This window comes from Colletotrichum graminicola (assembly GCF_000149035.1).
Source record: "Colletotrichum graminicola M1.001 genomic scaffold supercont1.60, whole genome shotgun sequence".
NCBI classification, from domain to species: Eukaryota; Fungi; Ascomycota; class Sordariomycetes; order Glomerellales; family Glomerellaceae; genus Colletotrichum; species Colletotrichum graminicola.
In genome coordinates, this window is record NW_007361064.1 from 136,859 (window position 1) to 149,847 (window position 12,989).

At 53.6% G+C, this 12,989-nt stretch overlaps 6 protein-coding genes across 6 annotated transcripts; 3 read left to right on the forward strand and 3 right to left on the reverse strand.

The window, feature by feature from the left end:
* Positions 1-31: 31 nt before the first annotated feature.
* On the reverse strand, positions 32-1,573 carry GLRG_10407 (NADH dehydrogenase; the record flags this gene model as incomplete). Its single annotated transcript, XM_008101092.1, has 3 exons — positions 32-48; positions 106-847; positions 911-1,573. The coding sequence occupies 3 exons, from the start codon at positions 1,571-1,573 to the stop codon at positions 32-34; spliced, it is 1,422 nt and encodes a 473-aa protein (XP_008099283.1).
* Positions 1,574-2,113: 540 nt separating this feature from the next.
* Positions 2,114-2,984, forward strand: GLRG_10408 (uncharacterized protein; the record flags this gene model as incomplete). Its single annotated transcript, XM_008101093.1, has 2 exons — positions 2,114-2,503; positions 2,553-2,984. 2 exons carry the CDS (start codon positions 2,114-2,116, stop codon positions 2,982-2,984), a joined length of 822 nt encoding a protein of 273 aa, XP_008099284.1.
* Positions 2,985-3,516: 532 nt separating this feature from the next.
* On the forward strand, positions 3,517-6,168 carry GLRG_10409 (uncharacterized protein; the record flags this gene model as incomplete). The annotated part of the gene is made up of 1 exon (XM_008101094.1): positions 3,517-6,168. The coding sequence occupies one exon, from the start codon at positions 3,517-3,519 to the stop codon at positions 6,166-6,168; it is 2,652 nt and encodes an 883-aa protein (XP_008099285.1).
* Positions 6,169-6,427: 259 nt separating this feature from the next.
* Positions 6,428-9,526, reverse strand: GLRG_10410 (telomere length regulation protein; the record flags this gene model as incomplete). The annotated part of the gene is made up of 3 exons (XM_008101095.1): positions 6,428-8,118; positions 8,175-8,609; positions 8,677-9,526. 3 exons carry the CDS (start codon positions 9,524-9,526, stop codon positions 6,428-6,430), a joined length of 2,976 nt encoding a protein of 991 aa, XP_008099286.1.
* A 481-nt stretch (positions 9,527-10,007) lies between these two features.
* GLRG_10411 (ThiF family protein) lies at positions 10,008-11,578 on the forward strand (the record flags this gene model as incomplete). The annotated part of the gene is made up of 4 exons (XM_008101096.1): positions 10,008-10,081; positions 10,159-10,260; positions 10,374-10,453; positions 10,506-11,578. 4 exons carry the CDS (start codon positions 10,008-10,010, stop codon positions 11,576-11,578), a joined length of 1,329 nt encoding a protein of 442 aa, XP_008099287.1.
* Positions 11,579-11,801: 223 nt separating this feature from the next.
* On the reverse strand, positions 11,802-12,983 carry GLRG_10412 (RNA polymerase Rpb3/RpoA insert domain-containing protein; the record flags this gene model as incomplete). The annotated part of the gene is made up of 2 exons (XM_008101097.1): positions 11,802-12,872; positions 12,936-12,983. The coding sequence occupies 2 exons, from the start codon at positions 12,981-12,983 to the stop codon at positions 11,802-11,804; spliced, it is 1,119 nt and encodes a 372-aa protein (XP_008099288.1).
* Between the last annotated feature and the right edge of the window lie 6 nt (positions 12,984-12,989).

Genomic DNA, 12,989 nt, shown 5'->3' on the forward strand with positions numbered 1-12,989 from the left:
CATTTTTGAATTCCATCCCCTGACACACCCCTTACCTGTCAACCTCGCCTACGCTACCGTTAGCCTCACTGTCGGTTGTTCTGTAGTAGCTGGGAGAAAACTTACCGAACACCAGATCCATCGTGCCAATGACCGCCACAGCGTCAGCAAGCATGTGCCCCTTCGATACGTGGTCGAAACCGCCCAAGTGAGCGAAACCGGGTGCCCTGATGTGAACACGGTAGGGTCTCTCGCTGCCGTCACTGACAACGAAGACGCCCATCTCACCCTTGGGGGCCTCAATGGCAGAGTAGGTCTCACCAGGGGGGACAGCGTAACCCTTGGTGTAGAGGAGGAAGTGGTGGATAAGAGCCTCCATGTTCTCCTTCATGGCGGCACGGGGAGGAGGAGAGATTTTGTAGTCCTCAACGCGGACGGGGCCGGCAGGCATCTTGTTAAGGCACTGGTGGATGATACGCAGAGACTGTCTGAACTCCTCCATGCGGCACAAGTATCGGTCGTAGCAGTCACCGCGGACACCAACAGGGACGTCAAACTCAACCTGATCGTAGGCGTCGTAAGGTTGGCTCTTGCGGATATCCCAAGGGACACCGGAACCACGAAGCATGACACCGGTGAAAGACAAGTTCAGAGCCTCAGCGGCAGAAACCACACCAATGCCCTGAAGACGCTGAATCCAGATACGGTTATCCGTGAGCATCTCCTCGGTCTCGTCGATACGGTCACCGAACTGAGTAGCCCACTGGTAGATGTCGTCGAGCAGACCAACGGGGATATCCTGGTGGACGCCACCAGGGCGGACGTAAGCGGCGTGGAGACGGGCACCAGAGACACGCTCGTAGAATTCCTAACAGACACATGGTTTAGTCGGACTTTCGTATCACCTCCTTCCACGGTCGTTCCGACTTACCATGAGCTTTTCACGCTCCTCGAATCCCCATAGGAACGGCGTCAGGGCACCGACGTCCATGGCGTGCGACAAAACAGACATAAGGTGGTTTAGGATACGGGTGATTTCACCGAAGAGAGTACGGATCCACTTCGCGCGATCGGGGATCTCGATATTGAGAAGCTTCTCGACAGCCAGTGCGAAACACTGCTCGTTGGTCATCATGGAGACGTAGTCAAGACGGTCGAAGTAGGGCAAGGCCTGGAGGTAGGTCTTGTACTCGCAAAGCTTCTCGGTCCCGCGGTGAAGCAGACCAACGTGAGGGTCGGCTCTGATAATCTCCTCACCATTGAGTTCGAGAATCAGACGCAACACACCGTGAGCAGCAGGATGCTGGGGACCAAAGTTGACGGTGTAGTGGCGGATCTTTCGGTCCTCGACAGACTCCTCAGGCTTGGAGAAGACATCCTGGTCCTTCGGCGGCGTCAGACTGTAGTGGTCCTCGGCGCGAGAAAAATCGGCAGAGGTCGGAGTGAGTCTCGTGCCCTGGTATTCGGAAGAAGCATCGGCGTATCGGCGCAGGCGGGTTGTCGAGAAGGGGCGGGTGGCGAGGGAGGTAGCTGCTGCCGGGCGTAGGCATAACCTCTTGGCGCTGTGGCCGGCGAGGCGGTAGAGGCCAGACATCGCGATCGTAGAGTGGAGAGACGGCTTCAAAAGAGCTCAAGGAGATGTACTGCCTCCAATTGAGCCTCCTTTATTATGCCAATGGCTGATGGCCGGCTAGGATAAATGGAGGGGATTCGCCTTCGAAAGTGTGTAGTGTGGCCGTCATATCCCGAAAGCTCGAACGCATCGATTCAAAATGGGCCCTCGCTGATTGGCCTAGCGGAGCGCGGTTTTACCGCAGCCCTTGCAGAGCATACAGTATGTACTGTCTTTGACACTGTGTACACTACCTACAAGGATCCCATCGTAAATGAGTGAGCTCTCACCAACGCGACTCAAGCTGTAGCTGTGATAACGAGGTACTAGGTAAGCAGTTGATCTCATTGAAACGCATCGAAGCTTGGCTCTCTATTTATTGAAACACATAATTATAGTTATAGCTCCTAATAGCCGTGCTTAACGTCCCGATGAGCTGATTGGAGGTTACAGACAGCATCACGCACCCACGCCGTTGAACGTACCTAGGCAGGCGCAGAACTCCTTTCGGAGCACTCGAAAATGCCATGGCCGTTCAGCTCTTCCAGCTCGGCAGGGTCGCCCACACATAGCCAGAAGGAAGATGGCGCACGCTCCAAGCCCACATCATGGAACGATCTCCTCCCGAAGCCTGATCCTCCACTACACGCCGCAAAGGAGTGGGCTCCGGTTTTCCTAACGTCGGTCGCATCACTGGCAGCCTTCATCTTCTACCAGTCCCGTTTGCGGAGGTTCCCTACTGCAGGCCATATTCAGCCCGACCTATTCAGGAAACGAACGCTGCTAGGCCGAGTCACCAGTGTGGGAGATGGCGATAACTTCCACATGTTTCATACACCGGGAGGAAGGCTGGCAGGCTGGGATTGGCTGAGGAAGGTTCCCACAACCAAAACCGCACTGAAAGGGAAAACTGTATGTTTTATGAACTGATTCCGGAACCCAACGCTAAAGGTCAACGCAGATACCTGTACGGATGGCTGGAATCGACGCTCCTGAGGGCGCGCATTTTGGTCGACCGGGCCAACCCGGAGCCGCGGAAGCATTACAATGGCTAAGGAGTTACATCCTCGACAAACGCATTTGGGTTCGCATTCATAGGCGTGATCAGTATGACCGTGTCGTTGCGACAGTATATGTTAGACGATTTCTCTTCAAGAAAGATGTCGGCCTTGAAATGCTGAAGCTTGGCTTGGCAACGACATATGAGGCGAAGTCGGGGGTCGAGTGGGGAGGGGCTGAAGAGGCGTACAAAGCGGCAGAGGCCAAAGCTCAGAGTAAAAGGTTGGGTATATGGAATGGTGAAGCGAGCACATTTGAGAGCCCTAGGGCCTATAAGACGAGGACCAACGAGACAGAAGGCAAGAAGTCTGAATGGTTCTCTGGTTGGTCGTAAGATAGGTACTACCTGAGGCATATCTTTTCCAATTCAAACATAGCTGTCGCCATGAGAAACACCTGAACGAGCCGATTTAACTCATACTTGTGAGAACCCATATGAGATATCATAGGGAACCTGATGCATTGTAAACCAAGACCTGAGTGAGAAGGACATGGTTTACATGAGCTCGTTAGGGTGATATTACGTTTTGATGACTATATGCATAGGCACACGTCCTCGTTTTTGTGGTGCGGCTGCTGATTGGCTAGAGTCATCCTTGGCGGCGTGCTAGCGACCTCACCCCTGTGTTTGACCTGAACTTGGGCGTATCAGATTGCAGTATCCGTAGCTCCTAACCTCAATGAATACTCCTAACTTCTCAGAACATCTTGCCTATTTGGCATACACATCAATGAACAACAAAGATCAACTGACCCTGGCCCAAGACTTTCACACTGATTTGGTTTGTCTATACACACCCATCTGAAAAGGGAAAAAAAAGGTGCACAGTTTCAGGACCGTTGTCATCGGTCATCATCCGCCCAAGATGTCGCTTCAGGTGCGAGGCCCCGACTTCTCGGTTACGAAGCAGAAGGCCCTCGAAGATGCCAAAAAGATGCAGGCGGCGGTGGACGATGAGGTGGCAAAAGCTGGACAGGATAAGCCGCCTTATCTTCTCAATGAACTTATTGGCAAGGGAAGTTTTGGGCGCGTCTACAAAGCAACCGACATCAATACCAGCATGCTTGTTGCAGTAAAGATCATTGACATCGAAGAAAGCGACACCGTCAACCCCAAGCTTGCCGACACGTTCAAGGAGTTCTTGGCTGAAGTGAACGCCCTGAAGCTTCTCAGTGACAGCGGCGCAAAAAACATCAACCATGTCATCGACGCGTTACCTGTCGGCCAATCCATGTGGATGATCACCGAGTATTGCGCTGGAGGTAGTGTAGCGACGCTCATGAAGCCCACGGCGCCTGGCGGCTTGCAAGAGAAATGGATCATCCCTATTCTCAGGGAGGTCGCCGAAGCCGTGTCCTGGGTTCATCGTCAGGGAATTATCCACCGCGACATCAAGTGCGCCAATGTTCTGGTTACCGAGTCTGGCGGGGTACAGCTCTGCGATTTTGGAGTCGCTGGCGTTATTGAGACCAAGTTTGACAAACGATCAACGTTCATTGGAACACCTCACTGGATGGCACCAGAACTTTTCGACCAGTCGACGTCGTATGGTACAGAGGTTGACATCTGGGCATTTGGTTCTATGGTATTTGAAATTGCATCTGGCCTTCCGCCGAACGTTATGGCTGGAATCGACGTTTACCAGCTTGGAAACTATATCAAAGCGCACACGCCACGGCTTGAGGGCGACCAGTACTCCGACAGGCTGAAGAGCCTGGTTGCGTACTGCTTGGAGGAAGATCCGGCGAAACGGCCAACTATCGAAGAGGTTCAGAAACATCCTTATATCGCCAACACGGCCCAACAGTATCCGGCCTCGTCACTAGCCTTGTTGGTTAAAGGCTTCAAGCTTTGGGAGTCCCAAGGCGGTAGCCGCAAATCCCTTTTCGCTCCAGGTGGAGCCCAGGGCATGTCGGGCATGGACGACTCCGACTTTTCGTCTACGGCGATGGCGAATGACGAGTGGAATTTTAGCACAACAATGGCATTCGACCAACAGGTGTTTCAAAACTCAGATGCTCAGGCGGTCTACGATGTGTATGGCTCAAACGTGGATTTCGACCCAGTGCTTCTGGACGAGATGTCGCGAGCCAAGCCAAAGGCTCGGAGGAGACCGCCACCACAGCAGCTCGCCGCCATGAAGGCGCCTTTGGAGAAGGTGTTCGATCCGAATACGATATCCAACTATGAGGATAACTCCCGGGCCTATTATGGCAGGCCGATTCCCCCCCCCGCTTCAGATCTCCCCTTGCGAGACGACTCTCTTCAGTCGACGGCGGTGAGAGAATCGCTCATTGACCTCGATGCGTCATTGTCCGGCAGCGATCTCTCTAACTTTGTCGACATGAATACTATTAGAGCTGGTGGACCGCGTGCATCTGTTGATTATCATATGGGAGATGAGCCGGATTTCAACAAACCGCCTCTGAGCGACCCGGCGGATCTGAATCCGAACAGGAAGACGCAGGACTGGAAGTTTCCTTCCATGGCTCCGCCAGCATCGGCGAACCCAGAAATGTCTAGGTTCTCCTTTAACGAGGATCGACCATTAAACGAAGACCGTTCTTTTAGCGATGATCGTCCCTTCGTATTCCCTGCTCTCCAGGAGGACCGCCCAGCACCGAACTCCGCATCTCGCCCTCAGATGTTCCACAACCAGACTGATCCAGCCCCGGCCCCTAACTACGGCGGTGACCTCATGGTTCCCCGACCGAACTCGCAGTTGAACAACAGAGAATCCAGCGGCAGCCTGATCGACCTTGACGAGCTCATGGTTCCGCAAACCACCTACCAGAACAACCGCGTATCAACTGGCAGCCTGATCGATCTCGATATGGGCCTGGCCGACGCGATGCCGGAGCTTACCCGCCCTTCCACGGCGAACTCAGACGCTGCTTCTGTGAGCGGCTCAGATGTCGGCATGGCAAACCCATTCGATCTTGAACGCCACGCTTCGTTGTACGTCCCCATGACCAACCGGGAGCCGTCCATATATGTCCCCGCGTCAAATCGCGAACCGTCCATATATGTGCCATTATCAAACCGAGAACCCTCGATTTATGTTTCGGACGACTCCGACTTTGCTTCGAAGGTTCCCAGAGACGATGACGTGAGCGTTGTTGACCTCTCTATGGCTGAGCCTGGCGCCACCGTCCGACCTTTAAACGGCCAGGGCGGCCTGAGGTTGAACACGCACCGGTCGTTCAACAGCGTCAATAGCGCCGATTACTCAGATCCCGAGTACCTGACTCCTCAGCAAGCCGCCCAGCCGGTTCTCCCCCTGGGTGGCCCACGCTCAACGGGTACTCGTGAGAGTGGCATTCTCCCGTTGCCGCCACCACCTGCGCCCCCATCGGTGGAGGTAATGCAAGGTTCCGCCAGCGCAGATGCAGTAAAAGAAGAGCTGAGGCGAATGGCGATGAGTCTTGGCGAGCATCTTAGTCATGCCAACCAGTATCTCTCAACGCTGCCGGTGCGTAAGGGTGGAAGACAAGATTTTATGGGAGAGACAAACTGAAGGAATTTCAACGTACTGTTCGACTCTTGTTTATACATATGAAGCAGTACGACAGACAATATGGCTAGGAACCTCGCTTCTTGAGGAATGACGGCGTTCATGGGCATGGCCCACGGGAGAAGGACTTGTATTGCTATCATGACCTGGATGACAGACGGGGCACAAGGACAGTGTTTTCTTCATGCGGGGCAATAGTCACATACTGTTGTTTGGTAATGGCATCCGTTCCTTAAGACGGCAATATGTTTGTGCGACTATTCTATGAAAAACCGATCATATCACCTAACAGCAAGGCACGATACCTCTCCGTCGCTTCCTGCAATTTGACAAGCACCCCAGCAGAAAGCATCTTGACATCGTTCTCCTCCCCTCCGCCCTCGCCACGTGTGCCATTGAACACCCCACTGACCCATTCCTGCGTCTCGACGACTTCACGTGGATGCGTTTCGCACAAACGCCGCATGTCCGACGCCTCGTTGACCTCGAGCATAGCAGCCAACGCGACAAGCACCGCGTGTGTCCCAGGAATGTCCCCGTTGACATGGGCGCGCACGCCGAGGAGCAGATCCCAGAGCTCAGCCGTCATCTGTGGAAGTGCCAGCGTCGAGGGGCCTGCCGCGTGGATGAGAACAGCCAGTGTCTTAAGATAAAGAGAGAGAAGATACGGCTGGATGAAAATGCCAGAGCGGGCGGAGCGGGACCGCAGTGCATGTTGGAAGCGAGCAGTCAAAGGAAAAAAGTAAGACGTGGCAAGCATGGAGGCCGTTGTGTTGGGGATGGCGCGAACGCGAGGTTTCTTGGGGGTTTTGGATTGAAGGCGAGATGTGAAGGTCGAGAGCTTGAGGACATCGGGGCCCGTGGTCGCGTCTGCTGCGTTGGCAGCTATGGGGGCCAGGAAGGAAGAAATCAAGGAGCTGGCGATGGTGTCAAGGGCGTTGGTGGGAATGGCCTTGAGGCTCGATGAGGATGAAGGCTGATTTGATGCGGTATAGGGGTCAAGGTACAGCGCCTCCATTTTCTCGGGGAGACGCTTCGAGGGGAACGAAGCGGCGGCGGCGTGCTCAGACTTTTCGAACCCGGCGAGCTCACGGGCGCTAAGGCCAAGAACTATGAGAATCGAGGCACGCTGGGAGATGGAGTAATCGCCGTCGAAGAAGGTCTTTGCGAACCACTGGCCCATCTTCTGTGGCTGAGCGACAACGGTAGCAACCATGCCTTGGAGGCGAAGCTCGTTGAAGCCCTCAATCTCGAACTTGTCCTGCAGACCAACGAGAAGGGTTGCGAGCTCATCAATATGCGAAGAAACCTCGGTGCCGAAATTAGCCTTGCGGCGGATCAGGGGCGGAGCGGTAGTGAGGGCAAGTTTCTGTTTGTCGTAATTGTCTGTGTCGCGTAGATAGGCGATAAGGTCACGAATGTAGACGGGAGCTTTCGGCTTGTCGCGACGTACGAGCGTGGCGTCCTCGTCCGAATCTTCAGCATCGTCGACGGGTTTGGCGTAGGAAACGAGGTCTTCGTCTTCGCTCTCGGAGTCTGAGACTTCCTGGATGACGAACTTGGAGGGGGTGACTGTTTGCTTCGGCTTTGGCGCAGGCTCAGGGCGTTTCGGCTTCGTTGCCAACTGCCGCGTCTTCTCTACCGCCTTTGGTGTGGTGATCAAGGTTTCGATGGATCCTATGTTGTCCAAAGTCCTGACGAGGTTTTTGTAGAACCTGGCTTCCTCAGTTTCCATCTCTTCCATCTTGAAATCTAATTTCTTGTCTCCACCATCGATGAGGCCAGAAAGTGCTTCGCCTACTGCCATACCCAGAAATCTGGCTTTCTCTTGCGAGGCGCCGATTCTGTTAGATACCATGTTCAGATAACCCGAAGACCGCATCAGCATCTTGAGCTTCAGGGGCGACAATCTGTTGACGTAGCTAGCGCTCAGAAGCAGGACCTGGGCATGAGCTGTGAATTTTGCTTAGCACATGGCCAGACATTGAGAAGAACAAACAGGACCTTACCTTGCTGCTGCATCATTGGAGAGTGCTTGATGTAGAGTTGGTCTCCAAATTGGTAAAGGCTCTTCTCAAAGACGAGAGCAGCACATTCCTTGTCTTGTGCGAGTGCAGCTAAGACCGCACGCCTGATCCCAACACCGTCACCGAGGCCAGCACCGGTTGAGCTAGTTAGCCAGGAAACCAGATGGGCTTTCCGGCTTTCATCGTTAGAAACTATCTTCTCAATGACACCCGCAGCGGCGGATATAGCCACATTGGGCTCCAATGCCTCCGCATCGTCCAGCTTGTTGAGGAACGCTTCGGGTAAATACTGCAAAGCAGAAAATATCACCCTCTTCTGTTCGAGCTGGGAGAATTGACCGAAAACTTTGAAGAAGGCATTGCGGTTTTCTTCCGGACCGAGCAGCATGTCGCTGATGAGCTGCTTCATTAGACCGTCTGAAAGAACGTTAACGATTCTGTTTGAGATCGGATGACTTGATGACTTGAGAGAACAGAAACTTACCAGAGTAGCCCAGGCGAAGAGACCGCGTAAACAAATCAGAGCAGAGCTTGACATCATTGGATGAAATGTCACTTTTCGCCCAGTATGTTATGCTCCTGCCCAACCACTTGCTGTAATCCTGTCCATTTGCGATCCAGAGGTTGTTCTTGTTGATCCTATCTGCATTAGCGATGGCATCGGCCTCGGCTGCAACTGAAATGAGTCTTCCACCTGCAATCAGTGCCGTAAACTCATGCGCCATCGGTCTCCTTTCAACCATAGAGCTTAGTCCTGAGCTGCTTGCAGTCCACAGCATAGCGAGGTGCTCATGCTTGCCCAGCACCGTCGAGCAAACCTCGAGCAAGACACCTAGACTGAGTGCCAGATCCGACCGTTTCACGTCTTGGGCGACAGCTTTAGATTCCTGGATCAATGCTTTCATGCGCGTGATGACGGCGTTGAGGCCCGTGACATTCCTCAGACATTTCAGCAGCAACTCAAGGCCCCTTGGGCTATCGGTGTCTTGGGTACTCGAGTTCCCAAGAGCCTCCTCCTTGAGTAGGGGCCAATAGTTGGGAATGATTTCCACAACCAAGCATTGGATAATCTGCGCGGCCTCGGGGCTCGGCGATGCTACGTTGAAGCCTGCGGCGGCAATCGTGCCATGGTCGAGAGAACTGAGAACAGCTGTGAGGCTGTCATAATCCGGCTGGTTCTTCAGGGTTTCCAGAGCATCTCCAACGGTGGCTATGTTGGAATCTTGTTGTGCGATTTGTGCGGGCTTCTTGCTCGGGTTCAATTCTTGCGAAAGAGGTTCCTCGGGTCTTGCTTTCAAGTAGGTCTTGCTGACTGGAGTAAAGAAGTCATCCATTGTGCTGAGTACAGTGTTGAGAAATAAACGACGGTATGGGCATGTTACTAAGGAGAAACCGGTAGAATGTATTCCCTAGCGTGCAGGCAGCGTATAGAGAACGATGTTGGTGATGATTATCTAGAGTTTCCTCTACCTTCGTACCCAACACCAGATAATAATTAGGAACCCAACTGTTTCCTCCCTGAACCCAGGCACCTCAGGTTGAAAATATAGTGACAACACTGTGACTGACGTATTTCGGTTCACCCTACCATCTTACAAACACCCCTGCTATAGCGCCCCCACCTATCGATAAGACTTTGATGGCATCTACCGTGCACAGACGCAGCTCCCAGGCATCTTAGGGGCATTTCATCATATCGGCCCCTCCACCTACCGAAGCTCGGCTTCACCAAGAACACGACCCGAGCGGTTGATTGATTGTCCCTTCTCAACCACCTTATTTGCAGCCTAGGTAGTCAACTTGATACTTCCAAACATGGCTACTGAAGCTGCTGCTCCAACTGCAACTGGGACTGGACTGACTGCTGTTGTTGACGAAGGAAAGCGATGGTGAGTCCCCCCAGCCGCCGCCTTCAACACCCCAAATGGCTTTGTTGTATCCATGTGCTGATCCTGTCGTGAATCAGGACCTACCTCGACAACATTCGCAAGAGTCCAGGCCCTTTCAGCGATCCTGATTTCGCCGGAACAGAGGAAGCTTTCGAGCAGTTTGACAAGATCAAAGTCTTGTGAGTTGAGGAATAACCTAGTTCTTTATGCCTGCTTGCTGACAATGATTCGACAGGGTCATGTGCGTGAACCCTTCCTTGACTAGAAAACGGTACAACTGACATTTACCAAGCGGTGCTGGTGGGCTAGGGTGCGAGATTCTGAAGAACCTAGCTATGTCCAAGTTCAAGGACATACATGTCATCGATATGGGTAAACATTGGTCTGCTTCCAGTGCGATAGCCTGGGCTAATGGCTGAATCAGACACCATCGATATTTCGAATCTCAACCGGCAATTTCTATTTAGAAAGTCCGACGTGGGCAAGTCCAAGGCCGAGGTCGCGGCCCAGTTCGTTATGCGCCGTGTTAAAGGCGTTAAGATCACAGCCCACAACTGCGCCATCCAGGATTTCGACCATGACTTCTACAAGCAGTTCCAGTTCGTCGTTTGTGGCTTGGACAGCATTGAAGCACGGAGATGGATCAATGCAACGCTTGTTCAAATCGCCGAGGAGGGTGAGGACCCCGACTCCCTGATTCCCATGATAGACGGAGGTACAGAGGGCTTCAAGGGACAAGCTCGAGTTATTGTGCCCTCAATCACTTCTTGCATCGAGTGCCAATTGGACATGCATGCGCCACGAGCCGCTGTTCCCCTCTGTACTATCGCCTCTATCCCACGCCAACCCGAACACTGTATAGAGTGGGCGCATGTTATCGCCTGGGAAAAGGAGAAACCGTTCCCTCAACTGGACAAAGACGACTCTACCCATGTGTCTTGGCTCTATCAGAAGGCCCTTGCCCGTGCTCAAGAGTTCAATATCACGGGCGTGACGTACGCTCTCACACAGGGGGTCATCAAGAACATTATCCCCGCCATCGCGTCCACAAACGCCATCATCGCAGCAGCATGCTGCAATGAAGCTTTCAAGCTTGCCAGCTCGGCTGCACCGACGCTCGGAATGGAAGAAAACTACATGATGTACTCTGGTAACGACAGCATCTACACCTACACCTTCAAGCACGAAAAGAAGGACGACTGCCCTGTATGTGGACAACGGTCGCGGCCTCTGGAGGTCGACCCCAAGACTACATTACAGGATCTCCTGGACTCATTCGCCGTCCGTCCAGAGGCCCAGCTGAAGAGGCCATCCATCAGAGCCGACAACAAAACTCTGTACATGCAGTCCCCGCCCAGCTTGGAAGAGCAGACACGGCCCAACCTTGATAAAACAATCGAGGAGCTCGAGTTGGAAGACGGGCAGAATGTTCTCGTCACGGACCCTGCGTTTCCTCTCCAGTTCAACTTCTATCTGCGGTTCAAGACGACGGTATAAGACGAACTCGAGCTTCATGACTAATGGTGGATGATAACGACAGCATGTTTTGCCGTAGACGTAGCAAAAGGAGAGCGAGTGAAAGCATGACCGCGCAGTTAGAGGCAAGATAGAAGGATAAAAACCATTGTCGTGATTAACTTTTTTCTTGCCATTGCCAGCCAACCCTTGCAAAACAGAAATGACGGGATATCTATAGGTATGGTACATGTGCAGTGGAGCTTCATCTAACCATGTTGATGACCTGCTGCTCAAGACGGATACACCTCGTCTTGAACTGCTTAACTGACTCCAAAAACAATTCATCGCTGTCCCACTGTCCCGTGCTCTCGATGGAGAAAATGAAGTGGTCCCGTACCCGGCCTAGCTTGACCTTGCCCTCAAACTCGGGGTGGCGCAAGCACTCGCGACTGACTGTATCCTTCATAGCGTCCTTGACGACAGCCTTCTTTTCACCTTCGTGCCCCTCATATCCGCTACCAGCGACAGCAGCGTCCTTCTTTGTGACCTTGTCGATGCCGATGACGCCCTCGGGGAAGCACTTGGCAAATTTCTCGGCGTCCTGGCCCAGAATCGGTCGCGTGATGTTGATGGTGGGCATGAGACGATACGAGGCGGTGGCGACAGGCGAAAACTTTGCGTGGTCGGCGCCGATGCCCTTGTGCATGTGCATGTCGAGCTCGATGCACTGGCCGGGCCGCAGCTTAGCGACGAGGATGTCCGGGTTGACAGGGCGAATGGCATCCTCGCCAGAGAAAAACTCGAGCTGGCGGCCGGTAGGTACGAACTCAATATCCTTGGCGTAGACGCTCGAGTTGAGGAAGGCCTTGTTCGGGTCGGTCTCGCCAGGAGCGGCGTCTGGGTTACGGGTGCACTCCACACGCAGGCGCAGCTGGACGGTGTTGTAATCGAAGGAGCCCTTGCCGCCATGCTCGGGCTTGCGGTACCACTTGAGAAACTTGTGGATACCCTCAGGGTTGCCGGTAAAGGGGATGAGTCCGAGGCGGTGGGCCAGGACCTCGTCCTGTATGACAGAGGTGTTGTTCTCGATATAGACGTTCTCGATGGCGATGGTCGGGATCTCGGCGATGAGAATGCGGCGGAAGGCGTTGGCGATGGAGGCGTCGACGCCAATGAGGGAGAAGGATGCCTCGTGTTGGGCGTTGTAGTGGAACTGAACGCGGAAGTTTGAGGCGAAGCGGTCAAGATCCCAAGCGTGGTCCTCGCCGGCGTAGGTGCCCGGGTAATCGGTTGAGTTCACATCGGTAACGGTTTCCTTGTTGATGCCGACTATCTGGGACGCAGCCTCGTCAGTACTCAGTGCTCAATCGCATCCACTGTGGCTTCTTTCACTTACCCTCCGCCGGTCCAGCTCGGCCTGGCTGGGTGTTGAAGAGGGTGCCATTGTGGG